Here is a 26,625-nt window from a genome sequence, read left to right on the forward strand (position 1 = left end):
TTTTTTTTAATTCTCTTCCCTAGCAAACTTTCTTCTCTCTTAATGATTAGCATATAACTCAAATGAAGAGCAAGAAAGATAAACAAAAATTATGAATGATGTTTGATACAGTACAATCATAAACGAGTTTATCCCAAGAATTTTAGAATGAGATGTAATACTTGAATATTTACATCATTCCCTGCACTTTTGAATATTTCAAGAGCACCCATGACAAGGTAATAAGCAAATATAAAGTGGCAGCATGCAACCAATGCACTGCAAAAGGATTACAGATAGCAACTTTTGCAAGAGCTACCACTATGGCACGCCAAAGAAGACATGTTGAAAATGAACAAAAAAACATGCAATCATGAGACCAGAAATTACCTGCTTGATCATGTCAATGATTTGAGGAATGTGATCTGAGACACGAGGTTCAACGGAAGGGGGCAGACAATGAAGATGCACCATATCTTGATTGAACTCATCACAGTAACATCTGCTCAAACTGATTGGATCCTCCCCCAATTCATTTGCTCTAGCAATTATCTACAGAATTTGAAAAAGTGCAGACTCAGCTATCCTGTCATATCAATTAAAAGAGAACAGTCGGCATCCAAATCTTAACGGCTCTATAAAATAGCTACAACAACAAAGTTGGAATTTTGACAGTCAAGAGTAGAAGGCAAAAAGAGAATAACTTAAAAGACACACTTTTGCAAGCAGCAGCAATTTCAAGAAGCAAAATTTGATGAATATTTTGTCATGTAGGTCAGCAATGACAACGAAAATCCCATTTCATTGGTTCTTATAAATATCTAATGAAGAAACCGAATAACCTCTGAAAAATTAAGAAACCATTTTCTTATTACTTCTATTAATTGCTTTTTGTTTCCAAACAAAGGCAAAAAAAACCATTTGGATGCAAAAGCAAACAAAATTTAATTCTTTTTGGATAAAAACAAAATAAGCAATCAGCAAAAGCAACAGCCAATCAATGCCCTCAAATACTTAATTACTAAAAACGATACTTCACATAAATTTCAAGTTTTACAGACACTACACATTCTACAACTATACACAAAAAATAAAACAAGCCAACCTCGTACTTGGTCCAGCAGGACAAAAATTATGAAGCTAAATAAAAATAAAGCGCTATGTATGAAGACTAAACTGACCTTGTCATCAACGTCGGTGAAATTCCGAACATAACAAACTTCATATCCCAAATGCTTAAGATATCTGCCTAATTCCACAATTTCAACCCATTAAAAAAAATCAAATTCCCAATTAGTGCCCAAACCAATTATGTTAAAATAAAAAAAATTAATAAATCAATTTGGCAAGGCAGAGAAGGAAGACCTGTAAAGAACATCAAAAATAACATAGACACGAGCATGTCCAATGTGGCTGAGATCGTATGCGGTGACACCGCATACATACATCCCCACTTTGCCTTCCACTTTGGGCTTAAACACTTCCTTCTTTTTACTCATAGTGTTGTGCAGCCACAGCTCTGTTGATGAACTCGCAGGCCGGGTGCCGTTCCTTTTGTCCACACTTTTGCCATTGATTAACGGCTGAGATGGGCTCAAAGAGCTGAAACAGCGACGGATTGGATTTCTTCTTCTTGGGTTGTTGGAAGGGTGAGTTCTGAGTTGGAATGTGCGGAGTGAGCTGGGGAACGAAGAAAATCTGATGGAGAAAAGAGGCTTGTAGCACTTTAAGAGAGTGCCCATTTGCTATTCTTCCGTTTCAGTTTGAGTTTCGAGTTTTGGGGCTGGTTTTCTAGTTATCTAGAGAGCTATTATGGTATATAACACTCACACCGAATTTCTTGTATATACCGCAAAGAGACGCACCGTTTTGTCTTTGGCTTGAAGTCTTAAAGGAACAAAAAAGAGAATAAAAAAATAAATGGAGAAAATGGGGAACATAAGAGCAAGAGAAGCAAAATAAAATGAAATTGAACCATAGAAAAACATGAAAATATTATAATAAGGGAAAAATTATACTTTTTTTTTCTTTTTTAAAAAATTCCACGTGATTGTTGAAAATTGGACTAACATTTTAGTTAATTAGTAACCTTTTTTCAGTTTTAGAGCGATCATATCCATTCTTAGTACTTAATTTCTTATACATCTAAATTAAAGTTCAAATGTGTTCCTTATAATCAAGCAAAAACTTGTTGAAATAATATTTGTGTCCTTTTTTTTTAACCTATCGTGTTTTCTCAAGATTATAGATTTCATTTTAAAAGTTTCCAAGTCCAATTACAAAATAAGTGAAGTGAAATTATAAGATAAAAAAATATTATCTATTATTATGTATTACAAAATATTATGTCTAAACAATTTTTTTAGATATTTTGATGTAATAATTATAAAAATTCTTAAATTATTTAATAAATTTTAAATAAATTTTTTATTTTCTATTACCTTCAACTAAATTTTTATATTTTTATTTTAAGTTATATAGGTACGATTGAAATGGCACGGATCTAAATTTAAGTTTAATCTCATGTGGTTTTAAACTCTGAAAATATAATTTAAAAAAGCTTATAAATCATGAATTTATATTTTTAATTCAAAAGACTTATCTAATAAATAGTGAAAAGTTCATGTTTATATCCTTAAAATCCAACCATGACATGTTATCTAATTTAATTGTGTAACATTCTCGTTGCATCGGCTTTTTTACCTAAGAGAGTTTTACACTAATTTAGGTTTACCTCGAATCTTATGTTTAGGTTTGCTCTTATATTAGATATCATAGGGTGAAACCTAAACCCAACTTTATGGGTTTGCTGTTATATTAAATGTCAAACTCAACTGATGAGATGGGGTTTGCTCTTGTATCAGATGTTATAGGATGGAACTTAAATTCAACCTCATGCGGGTGATTTTAAATTTTAAAAATAAAACTTAAATAAGTTTATAAATTATATATCCTCGTTTTAACTTAAAAAACATGTCTAATAGATATGAGAAGATTTATATTTATATATTTAATATGTACTTTTTTTTTATTGATATGAGATCTTAACATGACATTCACATAAAAGTGAAAAATATTATGCCATCATATCATCACACTATCATTCATTATTGTGTGTCCAATATATTACACAGTATAAATAACAAATGATATTTTGATTAATATTTATATAGATATATTTGAATCAAAATAAAAATATAAAGATTTAATTGAATGTAATAAAAAATAAAAATTTATTTAAAATTTTAAAATAATTTAAGAAGTTTTTAAGTATTATACCTATTTATTTTTAATTTATGGTAATTCAAAAATTTTAATAGATAGTTAATACTACTAATAAAGATAACAATTAAACAAAATCTCTTTTAAAAAACCAATTAAACAAAATCTTCAAGGATAATTAATGAAAAATAATATTTCAATGAAGTAGGATATGATAACACTTTAGACTTTATTATTTTAACCCTATCACTATTTATGTGAAAATATTCTTTTACGTGTAAATAAGATTTTTGTTCTTAAAAACCGAATCTTGTTGCACAAATTATGTATACGTCAAATGAGAAGACAAATATTAGGAGACAAACAAAGTTCAGTGGGAGTAGTAACTTTCACCTGAAAGCGCCCAAGAATCCGACGCCGTGGACCATCTCAACCGATCCCTGGGACCCACCTCCCACGATCCAATTTATCTACGCTTTTTCATTTTTCTCCTCTACCAAAAGAAAGGTTTGCGTTTTTTGCCTCCAAAGTCCTAACAGAAAGGAAAAAGAAAAAAAAAAAAGAAAATTAATATAACGTTTCCCCGCCAAACACCTCCTTAGTTTACAACGCCCGTAGGGATAGTCCTCCGCACAGTAATCGAAAACATTGACGATCCCGATTCTCGCTGAAAAAGAAATTACAAAAGGAACACAGAAAAAAAGGGGAAAAAAAAAAAGGAAAAAGGAGAATGGTGGTGACGACGACGGCGAATGACGTGGCGTATGGGGATTGGAGCGAGACGAGAACTTGCGTGGTGCTCGGAGGCCGAGGATTTTTAGGGAGAACCCTCGTCGCCAGGCTGCTGCGACTGGGAGGTTGGATCGTCCGAGTCGCCGATTCATCCTCTCACTCTCTGAAGCTCGATCCTTCCTCCGCTTCCGATTCTCTCCTCTCCAATGCTCTCTGCTCTGGACTAGCCTCCTTTTGCAACGTCGACGTTCGCGATACATCTCAAATCATCAAAGGTAAAAGGAAAATGTTCATCTATATATATATATATATAAACATTATTATACGATCACTATTCGTATATATGCCTCTTTACATATGATATAAGCATTTCGTGCTTGTGTATGTATATGCATTTTGGTTACTGTAGAAATGCCAGAAAAGAAAGCTTGATCAGCTATTTATTTATTTATCTATATTTTCAAATATTAGGTGATTTTAAGTTTTTTTAGGTAAGGATCGACTTTGCGCTGAGCATTTTGTTTAAAATTGCTTGAATTTTGATTGATTTTTTTTTCTTTTTAATAAAAGGTTTCGTTGATTTTTGCTTTCTACAAAGTTGCAATGAAGTAAACGCAAAATAATAGTTCATTAAAATGAACAAATGATTAAAATGTAATAGCAATTATAAAATAATTAGTCTATATAAAAGTAAAATCATACATTTTGTTATGTAAAAATTACATTTTTTATTTTTTCAATAATGTTGTTTGCTTTTGTATTTAAACACTTTTTGATTTTTTCTTGGAAATGAAAAGCAAGTAGTAAGAACAACAACTTAAGAGTTCCTTGCTTAATTGAAATGGTGGCTTTTTGTCTATTTACTTTCTTTTTTTTTCTGAAATTAACCATAAAAGAGAAAATTCATAGATCATTTTTCTTCCCCAAAGATAAATATTACTGGATGGATTTAGTTTGAGCTGGAAAGAATGGAAAATTAAGGTCTATGATACCGATATTTAGTCCTAAGAAACCATGACAACATGTCAGAACTGAAACAGTGAAAAATGCTAGAGTTTAGTCAATCTTTTTGTTTATCTTTTCCGTTCACAAATTAAGCATGGAACTAATGGTCTTATGGAATTTATTGTTTTCTGTGTGGTTGCACAAAAAAAAAAAAAAATGAAGAAAGCAGTATCTGAATTCTCTTTGTTAAGAAACTGAACTGGATACTGAGACAGAAGGAATCTATTGAATTCACATATTTTACACATTAGCTTCATTTTCCGTTTTAGAATTTCGTAACAATGAAAATGTTCAAGAAATTGACTCTGCCTCTACAATTCACCTCTTGCAGTAACTAAAGGTGCAGATGTTGTATTTTACATGGAACCATCAGATTTAAATACGCATGATTTCTGTAATTGCTACATGATCATAGTTCAAGGTAATGGGTCTTTTCTTCCCTCTTATGATGGGTATTTTCTCCCCCTCTTTTGATGTTGTAGATTTATAATTGTATACTCTATTTTTAAAATGATACTTTGTGTTGATAATATGTTCAGGTGCAAAAAATGTCATTAATGCGTGCCAAGATTGTAAAGTTAGACGACTCATATACAACAGTTCTGCAGATGTTGTTTTTGATGGTTCACAGGATATACATAATGGTGATGAATTGTTCACTTGCCCGGGGAAAGTATGTTTCTTATTGCTGCAATCTGATGAAACAATTTGGATTTTGAGTTACAATTTTTTCTTTGCTATTTGTCCTTTTGTTTATTGATGCACCAATACAGTTTCAGGATATGTTGATTGACCTTAGGGTTCAAGCAGAGGGACTGGTCCGGTTAGCTAACAATATTGATGGTCTTCTAACATGTGTACTTCGCCCTAGCAACATCTTTGGACCTGGTGACACACAATTTGTGCCTTTGCTAGTGAATTTAGCCAAATCTGGTTTGGCAAAGGTTTGTGAACTGTCTCAGCATCACTTTATTTGTCTAGAGCTGTAGATTTACTAGTATTGTTAATTTGGAACCAACCTGATCATAATGGATATTTATACATTGACAATCAGAATACGGACTGAAAGTGAAATACAGCAATGAGTCTTTAAGAACCTCTTCATCTTTAGCCCCCGTCTCCCATTTTTGGATTTATCTTGTGTAAGATTTTATGCATCCTAGATTATTGAATGGTTTTTGGCAATGTGCAGGTGGTTGTCTGTTTGTAAAATTCAATTACGTTTCTTGCTATTTTGGAAACATAATCATCTATTCTATACTATCATGGAACGGAGAATATTCCTATTTGATCCTTTTTATAGTAACAGGTTTTCTCATTTCAGTTTATTATAGGAAGTGGTGAAAATATGTCTGACTTTACCTATGTGGAAAATGTTGCTCATGCTCATATTTGTGCAGCAGAAACTCTAGATTCTCGGATAGTCTCTGTGGCTGGAAAGGTACTCCTTAAGAGTGTTGTTAGCTATTCTATCATATTTTAATTTATATGATCCTATGCATAAGGGGGATGATCTCAATATGTAGGCATTTTTCATCTCGAATCTTGAGCCTGTGGTGTTCTGGGATTTTGTGTCTCTCATCCTTGAAGGCTTAGGCTATCAAAGGTAAAGTGTGCTGATTTTCATATGTGAGGAACTCTGCTATATCATACTGATTTACTTGATTTACTACGTTGTAGATTAATTAAATAACATGATTGTGACATGTAATAAGATTTACTTGGATTAGTAAGACTGTTGTTCTAATAGTATAAATTTCAAGCGTTGCCACAGCAAAGCTACCTAAATCCCCTGCACTTCCCCAAACCAAGAGAGGTAATGATGGGCTGCAGAAGGGAACAAAGAAACTGTGATTATGTAGCGGCCCCTTATTGTATTTTTGGATGCTTTGCTTTGGTCTTGAATTTTGAAATGAGCTGTTTATTGCCTATTCATCAGCATGAAATGCTGTTGGATTTTTCCATACAATTAGCAACAAGGATAATTAAGTACAAATGTGTTTTCTTGCTGGCTTGGTAGTGAATTCCTACTTTTATGGTATACAAAGTCTGTTGTTATATGTTTTACCATTCTGTTTGACTTCCTTTTCTGAATTGTCATTTTTTTTCCGTTGACAATTTATGTGGTTTGTCATTCTGCTAGATTGGTTGCTGAAGCAATCAGAAATTCTTTTCTTTTTTTATTTTTTATTTTTTGTTTTCTATGTTGCCAGACTTTTAACATTTTTTTTTCTAACTGGAGTTGTCACTTGCATTGCAGACCGTTCATAAAAGTTCCTACTTGGATGGTTTCCTATATTCTCTCACTTCAGCAATATATATATGACAAATTGCACTTCAGAATGTATAACTATTCTGTGTCACCTCATTACTTTGTTCAGTTGGCATCACGCACCAGAACTTTTGACTGCTCTGTCGCTCAAAAGCATCTTGGATACTCACCTGTTGTCTCCCTAGAAGTAAGTCTCTGCTGCTGCTGCTGTCTTTCTTTCTATGTCAGTGCTTTCCTTTCTACTGTATGATATTCCCTTGACCTGTCCATTCGTTTGGAACTGCTATATTCTATAGAATATTTGTAGATAGTCTATTAACCTGTAGTTTTTCAAGATTTATGTTAGGACTTTCAGAAACTACAGTACTTTTTATCAGTTAACTAGCCAAGGATTGTATTGCTTTTGAATATATCTTTCATCTCTTATAGATTGGAAGCACTACTGCTGGTCTCCACTTCTAAAGCATCAACTAGATTATAACTCATCAGTTGATTTGTACAGTCAATTAAACATTCTTGAGTTCAATTCATTTGTTTCCTGACAAGCTGTCATGTAAATAAGTTAACAATGCTAAGGCTTTCTTGTTCATATTACTATGTATATCCGTTATGATGTATAGATTGAAAATATTTGATGGGAAGGTAAATAGAGTGAGGTGAATTCTGCTTATTTCTTTGAACGTAAATGATAGGATGAAGGTAGAATCAGGTATTCTCGTTGCTTTTCCAAATTTAAAAGGTAGAAGGAATTGAAGCAAGAAAGGGGCAGTTGGGCGTGGAATCCAATAACTGCTTTTAATCTTTATGTATTTGTTCTTTTCCTTCCCCTGAGTTCATAAGCAGAAAGACAATTTCCATTCCTTATTTGCTCATTTTCATTCATGTTACATTGTGTTCTTCGTTAAGAGATAGTTAATGTTAGATTTAAGCACAGAGTGATTGGATTCAGCATATAGAAGTGTGATTTGAAGGCTCTTTTTCTCATTGCCCTATTTTTAAAATCACAAGAAAATAGTTTATCAAGATCCAGTAGGGAGACTGAGTTTTTTATCTGAAAGTTTGACATCTCTTTTGTTTCTTGTTGCTGATAATACAGGATGGTGTCAAGTCGACCATTGAATCATTCTCTTGTTTATCCAAAGACTCATCTTTTATGAGATACGGCAATTATAATGAAAAATCCAAAGCAGAGAAGCTGCTGGGCAGTGGGATAGGTATTCCATTTTATGATTTTTTATGCAGAGCTCCATAATGGCATTGCATAGGAATTTTTTCTGAAGCTTATGTTTAGCCAACGAATTTTAAGTAGCATCCTTTCAGTGAGCACATGGTCAATTTCTTCGTAGATTTTGATCTTGGAGCTGTTTATCACTTTTGCTTACTATTTTAGCCACTGCCCTTTTACCTGAATTTCAAAGTTCAGGTGCTTTCTGATGCATGCTAACACGTCACAAGATTGTACAATGGGAAGAATAATTGAAATTTTATTCTTTCTTTCTTCAAATGCTGGTGACGATTTTTGGGTTTTTAACAGTAACTGACAGGCTATATGGTCCATGTTAACTTCAGCCTGAAGCCTAAGCCAACGTTTCACAAACTGTACAATCAGATAGAGGCATAGAACAAGATGCACCAATCTATCACTAATTGAAGACTTAAGACATTATTATTGAGTCAGCATCTTTTCTTTGGATGCATCCAAGTAGGCTTCTGTAAATAAATGAGGCATGATAGTGCAATTTTCGCTGTATAATGACATTGAATTACTTTGCTTCAGTTGCGGACATCTTGCTGTGGAGAGATGAAAAGAGAACATTTACATGCTTCCTCACTCTGGCTTTGGTATTTTACTGGTTCTTTCTCGGCGGAAGAACTTTTACCTCATCTGCAGCCAAGCTTCTGTTGCTAGTTACAGTTGTTCTTTATGGATATGGCATTTTACCATCAAAGATGTGAGTATTGGTAATTACATGCCTTGGTTGTTTTATCATTATGGCATTTCATTGGGCCTTCTAAGATGTTTCATCTTCAATTTGCTACAGTTCGGTTGAGTCCCCTTTTTTTGCACATTGATTCATTCTGTCTGGAATGTGAAATAGTAGCTCAGTCCTCATTTCCCTTGGTTGTCCCATTTCACCTTTTTCTTATCCAGTGTCTGTGTTCAATGCCAAACTCTTGTGATTAATATCCTCTTGCTCTACCTATCTTTCTTCCCATCCCCTGTTTTGCTTATGCTCTGGGTATAAGAGCTGGGGGCCGGGGGGGGGGGGGGGGGGGGGAGGGGGGGTGTTTGAGAGAAAGGTTTTGTAGTTTTTCATAGTTTTTATAGTTAAAATGATGTTCTGAAGTACTTATCGGGTTTCCCTTGGTTCAGAGTTAATCAAGTTCACTTTTACAATTTCTGTCAACATGACTCAACCAGGCTTGCTTATTATACAGTAAAACTAGCTTAGTAGATGCCATGTCTTTTTTGCCCCCTAAAGCAATTAAAGAATGCAGTTTGGTCATTTGCAAGGAGTAGAGCACCTGACATACCTGAACCTTTTTTTTTTCTCTGAAGTATTTATATTCCTGCTATTAACTTAAGAAATTTGCAAGTTTAATTTTTCCTGGAGTAATAAATTTTTGGAAATATCTTTTTCAGACAAGCACACATGCATATATGTCCTTTGTCTCAATTATGATTGCCTTTGCAACAGATGTGGTTTTGCTGTTCAAAGGATTTCTTCTTCTTACTTTAAAATCTCAGAATCTGCCGTCAGAGATTCTATCAGATCCATATCATATATGTGGAATAAAGGAGTTCGTAATATCAGAATGTTGGCCAAGGGAGAGGATTGGAGCAATTTTTTCAAGGTTTGTATTGTGTTGGCAGTTCTTTTTTGATTTCATGCATTTTTAAAGTCTTCTATTGATAAGTTAAGTATTATGGGTTTTCATTCTGTAACATGTATTATATGAAATCTCCAACCTTGAACTTTTCCTTATATGTGTCTGCCTGAAACCCCCACTGTTTCTGTTGAGTTCTTGTATCGAGGTGCATTCTAGTAATTTTATTTTTTAAAATGTGCCACTATAATGGTCCATTGCATCTCAGGTTAAATCTAATAGGGTTTAGGGTTTAGGGTGGTCTAAAGTTGTAGTTTGAATATTATTTCCAAAGCTTGTGATTTATGGAACTTTTGTGCTTAGGATTTAGGATTATGCCCATATAAAACCTTTGAGTTATTTGGACTTAATTGTGTTGATTTTGAGGTATTTTATTTTATTTGATTAATGACTTGTGATGGTTGGAGGCAAATTCTTTATTATTGTTCATTTTTTCTTGTTCCTATCCTTCTTCGCGCTTTACAGCATCAAAACTACTTCCAGAAATCCTGATGTTTTCTTTTCTATGGTACACCACCTAAAACCTGTACATATCTCTTTATCACTGCCAACTAACTGCACTAATTAATTATTAAACCCCTAAAATCTTGCCACTGCCAGAAATTTTCCTCTAAACTGCAGTATTTCTTCCTATGCTACAACTTCATACCATAAACTTCCAACTTACTGAACCTAAACCCACTACAAAGGTCTTGCTAATGAGTGACTGCCCCAAGGAACTTGTTAAGATTACCAATCAAAGGAATAGGAGTATCTTTTACTCAGTGCATAGGAAATAACTACATTTAGAGTTAACCATTAAATATGAAATATTTTCCAAGGCAGCGCGTGCCCTAAAAAGTGACTTTAGGCACTCATTAGCATTTGCCTTAATGAAGTCTGATGTGCATTGTTATTAGGTGCATCATACACCTTGATTGTTGGAGTAGGATGAAAAGAACATGCAGTTTGGACATATATATACAGATGAAAGATATGGGATAGATCCCAGAGGGAATTAGAAGTGTCTCATTAGATATGAGACCGGTTTCCCTGTCAAAAACATTGAATTTGCTACCTTTATTGCGTTTCCTTCTTTTGGTGACACTATCTAAGACTAGAGCTTCTTTGGTTTCATCTATTAAAACAAAAGCAAATAAAAACCTTCTTTGATTTCTCCTCACAATTTTGCTGAAGGACCAGATTTCTGTAACAGTATACTTAGATCCCTTGCAGAGATGGTTTGAGTTTGGAAAACAAATATTGATTGTCATTGACTCCTTCATCCTGTTATCTCCAGGCTCCAACCCCTTGGAAATGAAGAATAACACCAAAACAATTCTAGACTTAACAAAGCCTTTTTAAAGCCTGCTCGGACAATGCTTTTGACTCTAGTTTGCCGTGAAAAGTTTTGTTTTGGTTGGACCTTTAACTGAGGGGTTAGATTCATTTATCAGCCATACATGCATAAACTGCCCAAAACTCAATGTGGAGTATTTGCGAACTTTGAGTTGAAGCAAACTAGCAAAATACGGACTTCCGATTTTTTTTTTTGGTTGATTATAACTGTACAAGCTATACATAAGTCCATATAATGCACAACGATGAGCATAATACCAAGTTCTATGATGAATATTGCTTTGCCTATGCAAGCTTTTCTTCTATATTTATTGAACTTCTGACTTATGCATGTAATGTATTCAGGCCGTGGTCGTTCTTTATTTTGTCATGTTGATTCTGTCTTATTCGTTGGCGGTGCTTATTGGCATTGGTGAGTAACAATTTACTTTTGCCAATAAATGACAAGCTGTTTTGGTTTATCCTGGTATTGACTTTGCAAAATAATTGGTAATGCAGCCCTGGTTTTTGCCTTCACTGCATTCTTTGTTTATGAACAATATGAATCAGAGATCGATGGATTAGGGAAGGTCCTGTGCTGTGGTATCATGGAATCAAAAGGATTGTTAATGAGGACCCTACCAGCTTCCATCACATCATTTCTTGGAAACTACAGAATTTTGGATCAAGAAGAAGCTCCTGCTGTGGTAAAGGAGTGGAAATAGCCGGATCAAGCGCTTGGAATATTTTAATTTCCGTAAGTGATCAGCTATCATGGTTAGACTTGCAGAACAATTGTTTTCCTAGCAAAATAGAGAAGCAAATGGGGTCAGTAGTTTAATCGAACAGCATAAGTTCTGTCCCTTCTCCGTTAATACTAATTGTTCATCTTGAAGCAAAGTAGGACATAGGGATACATGCACATACAAAAACGTTTCTGTAGCACATGTGGAGCGTATTAGAAATAAAAAATACTTTGACTTCTGCTTAGCAATAGTTCATTCTAAATCTTCATGTTATCTGAAATATTTCTGCCTAGTGAAATGTAGCTACTGGCCAGTAGCAGCTGTGTGAAGCTACATTGTACCTGTGACTTCCCCTTTTGACAAATGATTCTAGATTTCAGATCAAAGCTCTGTATCGAGCATTTTCATTTTCATTTTCACCTATCTGCCATGGCAGGCAGTGGTGGCGGTGTGCTTCAGAATCATTTGATTCCAGGTTCCCTGCAATGGTGGAAGGTGGACTGGATAGGAACTAGGAAGGAAATTGGTGACTAAAAAGAAAAATTTTATTTATGGAAACAGTTCTACCTTTCAACATTTTCCAAACTAATTCCAATATAAATGGAATTGGATTTTGTGTCTGGGAGTCTGATATATTGTTTCAAAGGTGCAAAAGATATTGATATTAAGGTAAGGAGGGATTTAGGATTTTTGAAAGTATTTGTCTTTTTATCTGAAAGGGAAAAGTAAGGAAAAATTAAAGAAGAGAAAAAAAAATTTGAAAAAAAAATGTATTTATTCAAACTTTTCATTAATCTGGCATAGCAATTATTATTAAGATTGGATTCATAAATACTCACGTGATAATTTTTAATTATGACTAAGTTTATGGTTAGTATGGTATGAACAACCTTAACCAGTAATTTAATCCAAAAATTATATTGTATATTTTGGAATTTTTTAAGTAAATAGCGTCATAGAGTTATGAATTGTTATCAAACTATAATTATAAAAATTAATTTAATAAATTTAATAACTGGATATGCACATATCAATTCATTCATAAGATGTAAAAACTCACTAAATAATTGCATAAAATAATACTCAATCGATTATTGCATAAAATATTATTTAATTTAATTTAGAGTTCAATTGGTATTTTTGAATCACTTTATTTCTTAAAAAAATATATATATAGTTGTAACTGAGTTGAATTACTTAATAGTTGCTATTTGACATGGTTATGTGAAAGTTAACATGGTCAAATGCATCATATGCCACTTGAGCTGAAAAAGTGAGTTAACATTGGTTTTAACAATAGTTAAATTTTTATTATGATTAAGAATTAAATTGAATTTAAATTGCATCTAAGCATTTAGCTCATTAATTAGTGTATGATCTCTATATTTAAAGAGTAAGGTTCGAATCTCGTTTTTCTTAATTATATATATAAAAAATTGAATCTAAATTAAAATTTAATGTTTAATTTAATTTAGAATTTAATCGATATTGTGATTTGAATTACTTTGCTTTAAACTCTTACATTTAATTAAGTTTTTAAATTTTTATTTAAATGTAAACAAACTTTTAATTCTAATGAAAATTTATCATCCTTATACTCATTGTCAATTGATTTTTTTTTTTACCCATGTGACACATAACTTGACGCGCTAACATGATTTTATGAAAATTATTAATTAAAATGTTGATTTTTTTATTATATTAATTTATCAGCTCATATGTCATATAATAAATGAATAAGTTAATATTAATTTAACCACAAATAAATTTTTGTTAAAATTCAAAATTTGTTTTGAATTAAACTAAAGTTTAAAAATTCGTTTAAATTCAATAAAATGTGAGGAGATTAGTTAAATAATGGCAGTAATAAAAGACTTTTGTAATATTTATGGCAATTATAATTAATTCCAATTGTCAAATGGCAAACATGATAGCGAATAAATATAAAAATTGGGATTGAAAGTCAACTTATAAGGATGCTAAATATGATATAATGATTACACTGTAACCAAAATGCCAAAGTGAGCTTAATTACTCTTCTTACTAAACAAAAAGTCCACGCTGGACACAAATAGCAAAACAGCCACGTCATCCCCACCGAAAATGTCCTCGTGATCTCAGCAGTTACGCAACTTATAATTTATTATCCTATATTACCGCTAAAACCATTCCAATTTACCGAAACGGCCCACACAACTTTAATTACTGTAATGACGTGGCACTACGGGCGATGCACCTCTTCGACCACAAAGGGTATCGTTTCGCGTAGCCCTATCCTTTCTCCTTCCGACGCGCCCTTTATATATAGTGCCACAACCGGCTCGAGGCTTTCTTCGTTTCCATCGGTTCTCTTTCATGTTCTGTTGTTCGATTTCCTAACATTGTAGGGTTTCAGATCTCTCTCTCTCTCTCTCTCTCTCTCTCTCTCTCTCTCTCTCTCTCTCTCTCTCTCTCTCTCTCTCTCTCTCTCTCACTTTTTAAACAATTTCTTAAAACCCTAATTTTAAAGTCCCTAGCAATGGTGCCGCCTATGAAGCAACACAAGCTAGGGAAAGAACCAGATGAATTGGAAACACCGTCGAACAATTTGTGGGTGGGGAACTTGTCGGGCGAGACGGTGGATTCGGATCTAATGGAGTTGTTCAGCAAGTACGGCGCTCTCGATAGCGTCACGACGTACTCTTTGAGAAGCTACGCTTTCGTGTTCTTTAAGCGCGTGGAGGATGCGAAAGCGGCGAAGGACGCGCTTCAAGGAACGACCTTGCACGGAAACCAGATCAAGATTGAGTTCGCTCGACCGGTTCGTTTCGTTGTTCTTCTCTTTTCCGTCTCGTTAGGGTCAAAATTTTCGCAATTTTTGTGTAATTATTTGTGCTCATGTTCTGAACGAAACAGAATAGATATTGATATTTTACGGGTTCCAAATTCGTACATATATCTTGCTCAGTTTTGTGTATATTATAGATGCCGTGTTAACGAAGGCTTGCAAGAAATTTCGAATTTAAGTAATGCAGTCAAAATATTTAATTGAAAGAATTGAAATCTTTATGAAGGAATATAAAACTTAAGTAACGCAAGCTCAATATGATGTAATTATTGAATTATTAAACGAGAATTTGAAATTGAAAAGAATCAAGGGCTAATCTGGTTGTAGAGGATGGAAAGCAATTTAGGCCTCAGACCGGGAAAGCTTGGTTATCTTTTGTATAAGGGAATTTAGAAATCCTTGCTACTGCTATAGGCATTCTAAACATAATAAGAAATTGTTCCAAATTTTTTGGATTTATGGCTTAAGGATGGTAATGCTGAGGATCTTGAGGCAAGTTTTTGTGTTCTAATCTCTTATGATGCTTCGTGTCAAAAGAAAAATGAGTAACTGGAAGACTAACACATACTAAACTCTTTCTATGCTAGTCCTTCTAGTTGTTCCTCATCATATTCCAATTGTTACATTACCTTTTCTCCTTGTAGCAATAATAATGTTACATGGTTAAAAGCAAGCAATTGATTAACTGTGTCCAATTTTAATGTGTTATATGCTTCTATTACCTATCTCTGAATAGAAATATGGATGCCAATGCATGCAAATGGATTGCTAAAGGGATCTTAATGTACATTCTCTTTTTATTAGCAAAGCTCTGGTTTTTTTAATGTCAGTTTTGTGTCTATTACATCTCCCCTTAATTAACCGAGCAACAGGTGGTTAACAACCTATGTGGGTATAGTCCTCTAGACCCAGGCAAGTCTCTTACTTTCATACATACGCTAACAATTCATATCATGCAATCACAGTATCATTTAATATATCAACATGATATCTTGTGCACCATCACAACCTGGTGGTCTTTTCGAACAATGGTTGATGAAAGGAAATAAACAAATAAGCGCTGCATCCTTTTCCTTTGGTTCTTTTAATGTGGGAAATATTTTCAAGAAACAAGTTTGTATCACTGAAATGCCATATATGATTTTTAAGCTACAAACATCATTCTTCAAAATGAGTTAAAGCAGTCCACCTTAGATAGCTTAAATCAGCTGTTAGCTTAACCTGTTTTCCATTGATCTTGACAACAACTATTGGTAGAAAACTATCAGAGTTGCTTTACCTTCAATGTCTCCATTCCTTGGTCCATTCTTTGAGGCAACTAGTAATTAATGTGCTATCACAACAAAAAATTACAAGATATTGTGTATTTTGCCAAACAAAGAAAAAGCAAACATAAGTCCTTATATCAATAACAGGAAATTTTCCAAAAAGAAAATTTGTATAAAATGGTATGACTTGGGAGAAACCTCTCAAAGTGTTCTGTGAATTCACTATACGGCTTTTTTAAATGCCCTTCCAGATCAATTAATAAAAAAGATATGTTTTTTGTTACTTTATTTTGGTGAATTCTTGAATAACTAAAAATATGGACACCATTCCTTTATACACACGGTCAAGGCATTTAACAAAGTAATTCCTTTAAAACTGGTTATATTCAAATGTTTTTCATTAGGTTACCAGGCAAAGAATTTTGATTAAAGAATGAAATTGTAAGGTTGATAGCCTTATTTGTACAATAGGATTTGATCAAATTGGTTCTTGAGCTGTTGTGCCTCAGCCAATGCTTTTGTATTTTTCTTCTTGTGTGATGCTAATTGATCTTTGGCAATTTATTCTTTGAATGTATAGAATTAAATAAGATTGTGTCAGTTTAGTATTGTGTCAGTTTAGTTAAGTTTTGGTCCATTTAGGTGAAAATTCAAAAAGCTGGATGACTTAGTGGAATTTAACAAAATTATTGTCCAGTGTATCTATTTAATGAGGATGTCACCTTTACAAATATATCCATTTTCTCTCTGGAGGTTGGAAAAAACATATATTTATGTATTTGGATCAAAATAACTAGGCTTGAGCAATAAAGCAAGTACAACTCACCTCAACTAAGCCTTGGTCCCAAAGTAGCTGGGTTATTTAGATCTATAGCCTTTAAAAGATCTAAAAATACAAATTTGTTTCATAGTCCTAGAATCCATCTTTACTTTCATTCTGTCTACTAAATCCAATAACTCATCTGTACATTAGGTATTTGCACTGAGAAGAAAGAACAAAAAAGAAAATATGTGAAGATGTTCTGGTCCTTAATCTTAATTAGCAAGGAAAGCTACAGAAAGCTCTAAAATATTGGAACTCCTTCAAATCGGGATGTTCTTCGGGTATTCCATTTGCTTGCTAACTTCATACATCACAAAAGGTTCTCAGGTCTTCTTGAATATTATCATTAGACAGAAAACTGAGATGGTTAGAATCTCATAACTCCTTTTGCTGCATATTTAATTAGAAGGTGTGGTATTAAGATAATTTTTAGTGTTATAATTCATATATTACCGTACTTGGTTAAACTCTTTTCACTCTGACATTTAGAGCCAAGGAGGAATCACCTTGTGCGGATTAGCCAGAAATTGTTGTTGTTAGAATACCTAGAGACCGCCTTTTTCTTTCTTTTATCTTTTAAATATGCCTGAATTTTAATTTTCCTGTGCAAGGAAGTGAATTTCTGTTTCTTTCTTGTTTTTGCTATTGACTGGAAAGGGAGTAGTATATGCTACACAAGGCAGAAATTGATGTAGAAAATGGATTTCTGTTCTTTCTTATTTCTTCCTTGCTTTTCATTCTTGACTTGAAGGAGGGTAGAATGCCATATGTAAACATTTACTTGCAAGAGAATATATATTAGAGCTTCATACAATTATATGAATTTTAAAGCAATTGGATATTAGCATTAGATATGAAGAATAGGTTTTGATTTAAATTTGCAATTATATTTCATATTCCTCTAACAATTAATTTGATTTAAACTGCACTTTATCATCTAACTTTTTCCTCTAACATGACCTGTCTAATGTGAGGAACCATGTCTAATCTTTGAAATTTTTGGTGTTTGTTGTGAAATTCCTCAGGCAAAACCTTGTAAGAATCTATGGGTTGGTGGAATTAGCCAAACTGTTTCTAAGGAAGAATTGGAAGAAGAATTTTGCAAGTTTGGTAAAATTGAAGATTTCAAGTTCCTTAGAGATCGTGATACTGCATTTGTTGAGTATTGCAGAATGGAAGATGCTTCCCAGGCCATGAGAAGCATGAATGGGAAGCGAATAGGTGGTGAACAGATACGTGTTGATTTCTTAAGATCCCACCCTTCAAGAAGAGTAAGTACATGTATTTAGAATTTTAAGTCTGAATTCCTGTGCTTAACACATCTCCAACACATTTTTCTTTATTTTTTCTACGTATCTTGAAGAATCCATTTTGAACGTGTCAATGTGCTGTTACGTGTCATACTGAACGAATTTTCTCCTTGATCCTTTTGACAGGAACAATGGCCTAATTCTCATGACCTCAGAGATGGGCCTCTTTCTAGTAGGATGGGGCCTTCCGACGGCCATTCTATGGCAAAAAGACTGGTGATTTTTAAACCGAAAGCCTCTGCTGAAGTAGATTTATCATAATTATTCTACCTTGTTCTTTCACCTACGTTCATAGCCTAACTAGAATCTTTTTGCATTCTGATTTGTTGTATCATCTTTGCAGCATCCTCAATTAGGTGGCCGAAGAGGAGATGGTCAGCCTAGCAATGTTTTGTGGGTAGGTTATCCTCCCTCTGTGCAGATTGATGAACAAATGCTTCATAATGCTATGATTCTGTTTGGTGAGATTGAGAGAATTAAGAGCTTCCCTTCAAGACACTATGCCTTTGTAGAGTTCAGGAGTGTGGAGGAAGCTCGGCGTGCAAAAGAGGGCTTACAGGGTCGTTTATTTAATGATCCAAGGATCACTATTATGTTCTCAAGTAGTGAACTTGCACCTGGAAAAGATTACTCTGGCTTTTATTCAGGCATCAAGGGGCCAAGGCCAGACATGCTCTACAGTGATCATCCATTTAGACCTTCACAAGTGGAGATGTTTGGTCAAAATCATTCAGTATTACCAAATTCAGTATCTGGACCATTAACACCTGGCAGCATTCTTGGGTCAAATGTGTCAATCAGGCCTTTTAGTCATCAAGGTAGCTATGAGCCTCTGCTTTCAGGTTCAGAATACAACGATTTATCTGCACATCATAATATGCAGGATGCTGATCCTAAAACTCTTATAAGTCCAAATTGGAGAAGACCTTCTCCTCCTCTCCCTTCTGCCCAAGGTTTTAGGCCTCCAATGAGACAGGCTTCTGGGTCATGGGATGTTTATGATGTGAACCAATTTCAGAGAGATGCAAAACGTTCAAGGATAGAGGCTTCATTGCCTATTGATGATACTTCTTTTCCTTTAAGAAAGATGGATGATCTTGGGCCTGGCTCAGACCACACATATGGGCTTGGGCCAGTAATTGGTGGAGGTGCTTCAGGTCCATTTGCAACTATCCAAGGGAAGGGTCGTCTAAGTCCGGTGCCTGGAAAGGTCACTGCTGGTGGACCTGGACTAGCCCGTCCCGATAATGATTACATGTGGCGTGGCATTATTGCTAAGGGTGGAACACCAGTTTGTCATGCTCGATGTGTTCCCATAGGAACAGGGATAGAGACGGAACTGTAAGTGTTGTTTTTTCCTTGGTACTTGACTTCTTTCCCTTGGATTTTCCATTTTATAAAGAAAATGCTCAATCCCTTGTTTGCTCCATGTAGATCATTTAATGTGGCTTATTTTCTGTTTTGAATCTATGAACAGAGTATATTGTGGTTTTACCTGATAGATCTTTTATAAAATCTTTGTTGGTCACACATTCTTTTGTGTGATCATTTATACTCTATTATGAATATTCTATTGCAATCAAAGGTGAAATTTAATAAGCATTTGGACACACCAGACATGCCCAATGAGAAAGTGTGATGAAGTAGCTTAAAGTTGTAGTGCCCTTGTAGAATTATTTTGTGCACTCTTGTAATTTGTTAGATAACTAAATTCCTCTCGGATTTCTTTAGGGTCTATTTATGTTGAACCTGCCAATTTGACATTTACTGATAGACCACATCTTTATTATCTTAGGGATCTGAGGAAAGCTTCTTATTTAACAATTTCTTTTGTTTTTGTGGTTGAGGCATTGCCTAATAAGGTCCTTATTTCAAAGGCTCTCTTCCTTGAACTACGTTAAATTTGAGTTTTCTTTGTTGCAATTTCATTTTTTTTTTGTATGTGTTTGAATTCCTTCCAGTCAGTCATAAGTTTAATGTTTCTCACTAAACTTCCTGTTTTTTTCTTCAGTCCGGAAGTTGTTAACTGTTCAGCCAGAACAGGATTGGATATGCTAGCAAAACACTATCGTGAGGCCATTGGATTTGATATTGTTTTCTTCTTACCGGATAGTGAAGATGATTTTGCTTCATACACTGAATTCCTCCGCTACCTCGGTTCGAAAAACAGAGCTGGTGTTGCTAAGTTTGATGATGGGACAACGTTATTTTTGGTGCCTCCATCAGATTTCTTGACAAAGGTTCTAAAAGTTGTAGGACCTGAACGGCTCTATGGTGTTGTTCTAAAATTGCCTCCACAGGTGCCTAGTACTACAACACTGCAACCACATCTACCTCTTCTTTCTCAGCCTGATTATAGTCTTTCACACTTGAAGGAAGAACAGGCTCTACAGATGGAGTATGGGAGGGTTTTGCATGAGGACACCAAACCTCCTGCAAGACCACTTGGGCAATCTACTATGCAAAGTCAACCACCCAGTAATGCTGCATCACTGTCCCAAACTGGTGTTGCTTTGACACCAGATTTGATTGCTACTCTAGCTTCTTTACTCCCGACAACCTCACAGTCTACTGCTGTAGGAGGTGTTCAGCCTCCATTGGTGACATCAACTACACAGTCCCCATTTGCTCAAACCCTTGGACCTAAAGGAGCTTCTGCACAAACTTGGAACCAAGACCAGCAAGCTTCTGAACCTCCACCCCCATCTTTCCAACAGTTTAATCCTCCGTTGCAATTGCCACCAGTTCAGCATTACTCATCTATATCAAGTACACCCAACCATTCTGTGCAAACGGCCCTTGGGAGCACTCAGTTTCAGGAGTCTGAAGTTAGCCTGCAACAGCAAGGTGCTGCATCTTCAAGGCCATTGACTAATTTCAATACTCCTTCTCGAAGTGCACATGGTGCAGTTTCTGCCCCTATCAGCCAGCAATATCAGCCTGAAGTTCCTTCCAACACACAGAAAGGCTATGGAATGATGCATGGAGCAGATGTTTCTGGGTTGTATGGTGCACCAGCTTTTCAGCAGCCCAGCAATCCTAATGTTTTGTCTAATCAGGTTCATGGTGCAAATGTTTCCCAGCCACAAAATGTCATGCAAGCTGACAGAAAAAATTTGGAGCTTCCTAGTCAAGTACCGCAGCTGCAATCTGTGCTTTCTGGAGCTGGTCAGGGCACATCAGATGTGGAGGTTGATAAGAATCAGCGATACCAGTCAACACTGCAATTTGCTGCAAGCCTTCTCCTCCAGATTCAGCAGCAGCAAACAAATACTCCAGGCGGACAAGGGACGGGGAGTCAGCTGTGAAATCTCCTTCATGTAGGTAATAATTCTTGCCATAACTTGTTTTCTTGAGTGGATGCATGCAAACTGGTTACTTTAGGGAATGGTCTTGTTTCTTGTGTATTATGTGATGATAGTTGTTTGTTGACCGATGTTATTCCTTCTTTGAGATGGCCAGCTTATGCACTCTGTAAATTATATATATGAAGTATCTTGTGGATTTAGAGCTTAGAAAAATTGTTTGGGGCAAGTAATTAATGGGGTTTGCCAGACCTTTTGCTATCTTGAAAAAAGCAAATGGGGCATCAATGCCAAAGTAGCGGGTGTTATTTGATATAAGGAGGTGCTTTGAATTTTTGTTGAACTGTTTCTAGATATTATGGCATTTTGAAATTGTTATGGGGTTGGCTGTGACAATAAGGATGTGGGAGTTGATCTAATCTGATTTGTGCATTTGGAGAGGTTATTTCGAGGGTGGTTTACTTACATCAGCCATATATCCTATTTATCCCCATACACTGTTCGCAGTTGATTCCCTTTTTGGGTGGTCCTTAGGGATTGTGGTCTCTAAAGTTGAAACTTTCTAGTCTGGCATTAAGGCTTTTGATTTGAGTCAGGTTTCTTTTACTTTCATTTTTGTAGTATGTTAGTATGTGGTCAATATTGTACCTTTTTATCCACCAATCTTCTTAGCCTTCCCTTGTCAGTCATTTGGCTATTCTCAATGCTGTATTACTGCAGTTTGGTTTTACTACCTCTTGGATTATGAAGGATGATGATTATTTAATAGTTCAAGCTAGGATGAAGTGGTTTGATCTGAGGCAAGAATTTTTGGTCATTTCTTATGTTGGTCAAAAGATTTTTTCCATGAATTGAGGATAGTGATGATTGGTGTCTATTTTTGAAGTGATGTCTTGGAAAATGTTTAAATACTTATGCAGTAGACTAAGTTGCAAGTTTCATGGTGCAATCAATAGGTTCCAGATTGATCTAGTCTATGGAATTGCTGGATAGTTAAACATTTAATTGGTGCATTTTTGGAGTGGCTGTTTAGTTGGGCTGGATCCTGATTTATCAAATATGTAGAGTTTTCTTTGCTGAGATTATGAGAGGTACCTAGCTGAAGTTATGGAGGTTGCTGTGTGTTCATTTGACACTTCTTTCTAGTGCTTATAGGTAGGCAGATTTTTCTTTGATAAAATTATATATATATAGTTGGTTCTCTAAATAATTATGATCCTTATTGAATCTGAGTACATTTTGTGTTGACATGCCTTCTGCATGTTATGATTGATGTCTGATAACTTTTTCCTCTCTGGTTTTGATGCATGGAGATGATTTCTTCTGGTGCAGTAATTGATTGTTTTTGGCATAAGTTTTAATTTTCACTCCTAAGGTTTTATATCTGGCTGTTTAATCTTCCTTATTGATGTTATTACAGTATGCATATGTTTTTTCCTCTAAGTGGCTATGATATCTTAGTTGTTTTATTCTTTTGTTTGCAAGCATTGTTACTGTGTATTTATTTTTTCATCTATATTATTATCTTACTGTTGCATAGATTTTGAAGCTTTTTGTTGCCTGAGTTTGCACTTTGCACTAGACAATAGGATAAGCCTTTCTTAGACTTCTTAAAATGTAAATATTATGGGATTCAAATATGTAATTTTACTTTGTAAAAATGTTTTTTCTAAATTTGAAAGGTTATGTTGAAATGCTAAAAATGTGTTTTTCACTCAACTATTTTCCACTAAGCTAGGTGCGGTAGTCTCTAGCGTATTCAGTAGTGCTCTTAAATAGAGTCCAAAACTTAACCTAAATTCAGTACCCTCAATAATCTGAAGACCAAGAAACTATGTTCACTATTTTAGCTTATAAAGGTTAATTATGTGAAATTAAAGACGCTTCTTTGTTGTCACCATCTTTTTCTCGAAGTTTCTGAAAGCCACAAATTTTAGTGTAAAAGATTCATAAACACAACCAAATTTGACATTCCTTACCATATTTTCAGGGGAATAGAATTCCTTGCTGATAATGTGGCAGGAGTTGGGACACTGATAAAATTTAAACGGTATCGAAGGTCAAGTAACTAAAAAAGAATTGGTCAGATAACGGGAACATTATATGTTGATATATTATTTGTCAAATATTTTAAACTCACTTAATACAGTTGCAATGGAATTTTTCAAAAAAAAATAAAATTACAGTTTCAATTAATTGGACTAGCAGCTTCGGTGCTTAAATTGATTAATAAATAGAGTCAGTTTTAACAAATCAAAACGATCAATAATTCATGTTATATAATATTATAATTCCCAAAGTTGGTCATGCTAGGTTTTTGCGGTTGTCTAGCCAAATGCTCCATCCCGTCTATGACATTCAAATAAAACTGCATGAAGAGATCTTATCTTTAGTGTAATCTATTTGCATTAAAAGGAATAGAAAGAATTTCCCCTCTTGCGCTTTAACGGCTTGGTTCCTATCATAACCTTTTGTGCAACATTTTAATCTATCATGATCTAGATAAGTTGAATGGTATATGTTGGCCTCGTTTTAGTTTCTAGTCTGTGGTGTTATTACTTTTATGAGATTTAAGTTCCCAGAATTGTCATTTTACTCAACACCTAAGCAGCTCTAACAAAGGAACAAATGTAGCGAACCGTTTAGAGTTTTGTCATTTCTGACTTTTCACATATCCCCCTACTCAGATGCGTTATGGTGCTGATTATAGAAGTTTGTTTTTTTCTAAAAAGAAATTCTTAAGATTTGCTTGAATTTCAACAAGATCGAGGTTGTTGCTCAGGAAGGTTCAAGATTAATTCTTAGTTAATCCCATGCTACATCATGTGAGCTGGGTTGAAATTGTTATACATTGAACCTACAAGACTGATTGGAGTTTTTATGTAGAGTTGGAAATGAAATTGTTTCAATCTGATACTAGTTGAATGGAACTGTTACTGTGTTTAGGCTGCCCTAAAAAGAAAGAGAAGAAACTGAGGTTCATGGTATTGAGAGCTAATGTTACTGTAAATAATCTTAAATCTGGTTCAAGGTTTTGTATTTAACTTCTCCAAGGATCATGGGAAAAGTACCAAGTCTTGTGGGCTTTTGAAAATCTAGTCAGCCAAACTCCGAAATGCTATAGAATTTGGTGCCAAGAATGTCAGATTTTGATGGTATAATTGCTGACTTTGACAAGATAAAGCGATTCACTTTAACTTGTACATGAAGAAACTTATGGATTTGAAATCAAGTAATTCCATTTTGGGTTTTGGTTTCAAGAGTTCTGGTAGGAGTATAGCATGGTTGAAGTTTTGCGATGTTGTGAAGGCAAGGTTTCATGTTCTTTAACTTGTGTCAACTGTGTGAGGTGCATTAATCTCAATGAAGGTTACATCTTACCGTTACGTTGTGGTTGATCCTTGTCTATCTTTAAAGGCTAATCATATGACGCCATTGAATTGATTACTTACCAATTCTTCACAGGTTTTTCCTTTGTGCGCTAATCTGTGTAGTTTCCCCCCTTTTCGGCAAGTTACCCCTTCCAAAATGTCGCATCCTTTGTTTTTTTTTTTTTTTTTAAATTGTTGGATGTGGGCGCTGCGATACAATCCAACTTTGAACCACCCAGCCAAGCTGGGGGTTGGTATCCAAGCCCTTGATAGGGAAACGTGTAGCGTTCAAGCTGATACCAAAGATAATTGCTGCTATGGTGTTTACTCGAAATCATAAACGTGTGTCTGAAGTTGGGTGATAGGAGCACTTGGGGATACGGTATTAACAAGCGCAGCTGGGCTGTTTTATTTCTTTGATTGTTCTGCGCTTTGGTACTCAAATTCAAAAGCATCGAAAACTATGAACCAACGAAAGAGGACTAACAATTACCTTACAAATAAATTGCAAAATGCATCAGCAGGACAAATGCCTGGGAATAGTAATAATGTCGTATCGTATCTCGTTTATTTTTTGCTTCATGTTCTGGCAAAGGCAAATGCCTTCAAATATTCTCAACATCAGCATAACAAAGCTTTCCCTTTTTTTTTTTATATATATATATTTCTTTCCGATTGTGTAGGTAATCGATGCCTGTATTTATCGACCGTTAACGTGAGTTTGCGATTAGCCGTTTTGCGTTTGAGAAGACAAGCTGGTGGATTTGCTTGGTGAGAGGGCAGACTTGGCTGCTTCGTAACCAATCATCGACTGTTAGATTAGCTGTTTCCATGAGGATGTACAAATTGGGTTTCTTTTTCAATTCCAGATAGCTTTTGTCAACGAATCTTCTCCTTGATTTATTCAATTTCCAATATTTGGACCATAATTCGTGTGCGTTTTTTTCTCCTTTTTTTTTTCCTTTTATTGGTGGGAGAACTATAATTAATATGGAAAATTTGGATCAAAATAAGAAAACGAAAAGAGGAAAACAATTGGTGAATAGTTACTTACCATGAGAACAACGACGATGGTGTGCTAACGATGAATAGCTTATTCTACTCTTTTTTTATTTTGAAAATCAGAAAGATAATTTCATTGCTTAACTTTACTAAATCTACCTCAATTATGGTGGAAGCACAGCACTACCCTGGGAAGACAGGACCCTTTCCAGGGAGGCTTGCAACAGACAAGTCAGCAGCTTGCTTATGGGATCGAACGACCATCAGCAAAACCACACAGCAACCATGATCATGCCCAAAAGTATAACAAACAGGCTTGTACACAGAAAGCTAAAAGAAAAACCAGCCAGAATGTCCCGGCTTGCAGCGGGCCCAAAAAGCTGCATAACCAGACCCCATAAATCAACCCAGAAAACAAGAGCAAAACCTGTTCCAAGAATTTAAGACTATCTGCTTTTTAATTAGAAATTCATATGTGGTTAAAAGTTTGTTTTGGTTTAAGACAGAGAAATAAGTAATAAATAATCATACAGTATTCATTTATTTTAAAAAAGAGG

General features: G+C 34.8%; 3 protein-coding genes across 6 annotated transcripts; 2 read left to right on the forward strand and 1 right to left on the reverse strand.

The window, feature by feature from the left end:
* Positions 1–102: 102 nt before the first annotated feature.
* Positions 103–3,731, reverse strand: LOC110421890 (cysteine--tRNA ligase, chloroplastic/mitochondrial-like). Of its 2 annotated transcripts, none has more exons than XM_021435607.1 (4): positions 3,595–3,731; positions 1,345–1,866; positions 1,161–1,224; positions 103–531 (listed from the first exon to the last, which is right to left on the reverse strand). In XM_021435607.1, exons 2-4 carry the CDS (start codon positions 1,719–1,721, stop codon positions 301–303), a joined length of 672 nt encoding a protein of 223 aa, XP_021291282.1. In that variant the 5' UTR covers positions 1,722–1,866; positions 3,595–3,731; the 3' UTR covers positions 103–300. The 2 variants fall into 2 exon arrangements, with proteins under 2 accessions (XP_021291282.1, XP_021291283.1); XM_021435608.2 differs by having other exon boundaries at positions 428–565.
* A 200-nt stretch (positions 3,732–3,931) lies between these two features.
* LOC110421889 (3-beta hydroxysteroid dehydrogenase/isomerase family protein) lies at positions 3,932–12,575 on the forward strand. Its single transcript, XM_021435606.2, has 12 exons — positions 3,932–4,208; positions 5,270–5,359; positions 5,478–5,611; positions 5,712–5,882; positions 6,263–6,379; positions 6,465–6,544; positions 7,199–7,397; positions 8,307–8,424; positions 8,988–9,162; positions 9,910–10,066; positions 11,783–11,849; positions 11,936–12,575. Exons 1-12 carry the CDS (start codon positions 3,932–3,934, stop codon positions 12,139–12,141), a joined length of 1,791 nt encoding a protein of 596 aa, XP_021291281.1. The 3' UTR covers positions 12,142–12,575.
* A 1,855-nt stretch (positions 12,576–14,430) lies between these two features.
* Positions 14,431–26,109, forward strand: FPA (RNA binding protein). 3 transcript variants are annotated; one of them, XM_089784364.1, is made up of 6 exons: positions 14,431–14,962; positions 18,106–18,351; positions 18,517–18,606; positions 18,734–19,731; positions 20,402–21,710; positions 25,750–26,109. In XM_089784364.1, exons 1-5 carry the CDS (start codon positions 14,681–14,683, stop codon positions 21,696–21,698), a joined length of 2,913 nt encoding a protein of 970 aa, XP_089640490.1. In that variant the 5' UTR covers positions 14,431–14,680; the 3' UTR covers positions 21,699–21,710; positions 25,750–26,109. The 3 variants fall into 3 exon arrangements, with proteins under 3 accessions (XP_089640490.1, XP_089640488.1, XP_089640489.1); XM_089784362.1 differs by having other exon boundaries at positions 14,434–14,962; positions 20,402–21,714; XM_089784363.1 differs by lacking the exon at positions 25,750–26,109 and having other exon boundaries at positions 14,434–14,962; positions 20,402–23,369.
* The last annotated feature ends 516 nt before the right edge of the window (positions 26,110–26,625 follow it).

The sequence above is a fragment of the Theobroma umbraticum genome, unplaced genomic scaffold (assembly GCF_002168275.2).
Source record: "Theobroma umbraticum cultivar Fairchild unplaced genomic scaffold, ASM216827v3 scaffold_130.0, whole genome shotgun sequence".
In the NCBI taxonomy this organism is placed as follows: Eukaryota; Viridiplantae; Streptophyta; class Magnoliopsida; order Malvales; family Malvaceae; genus Theobroma; species Theobroma umbraticum.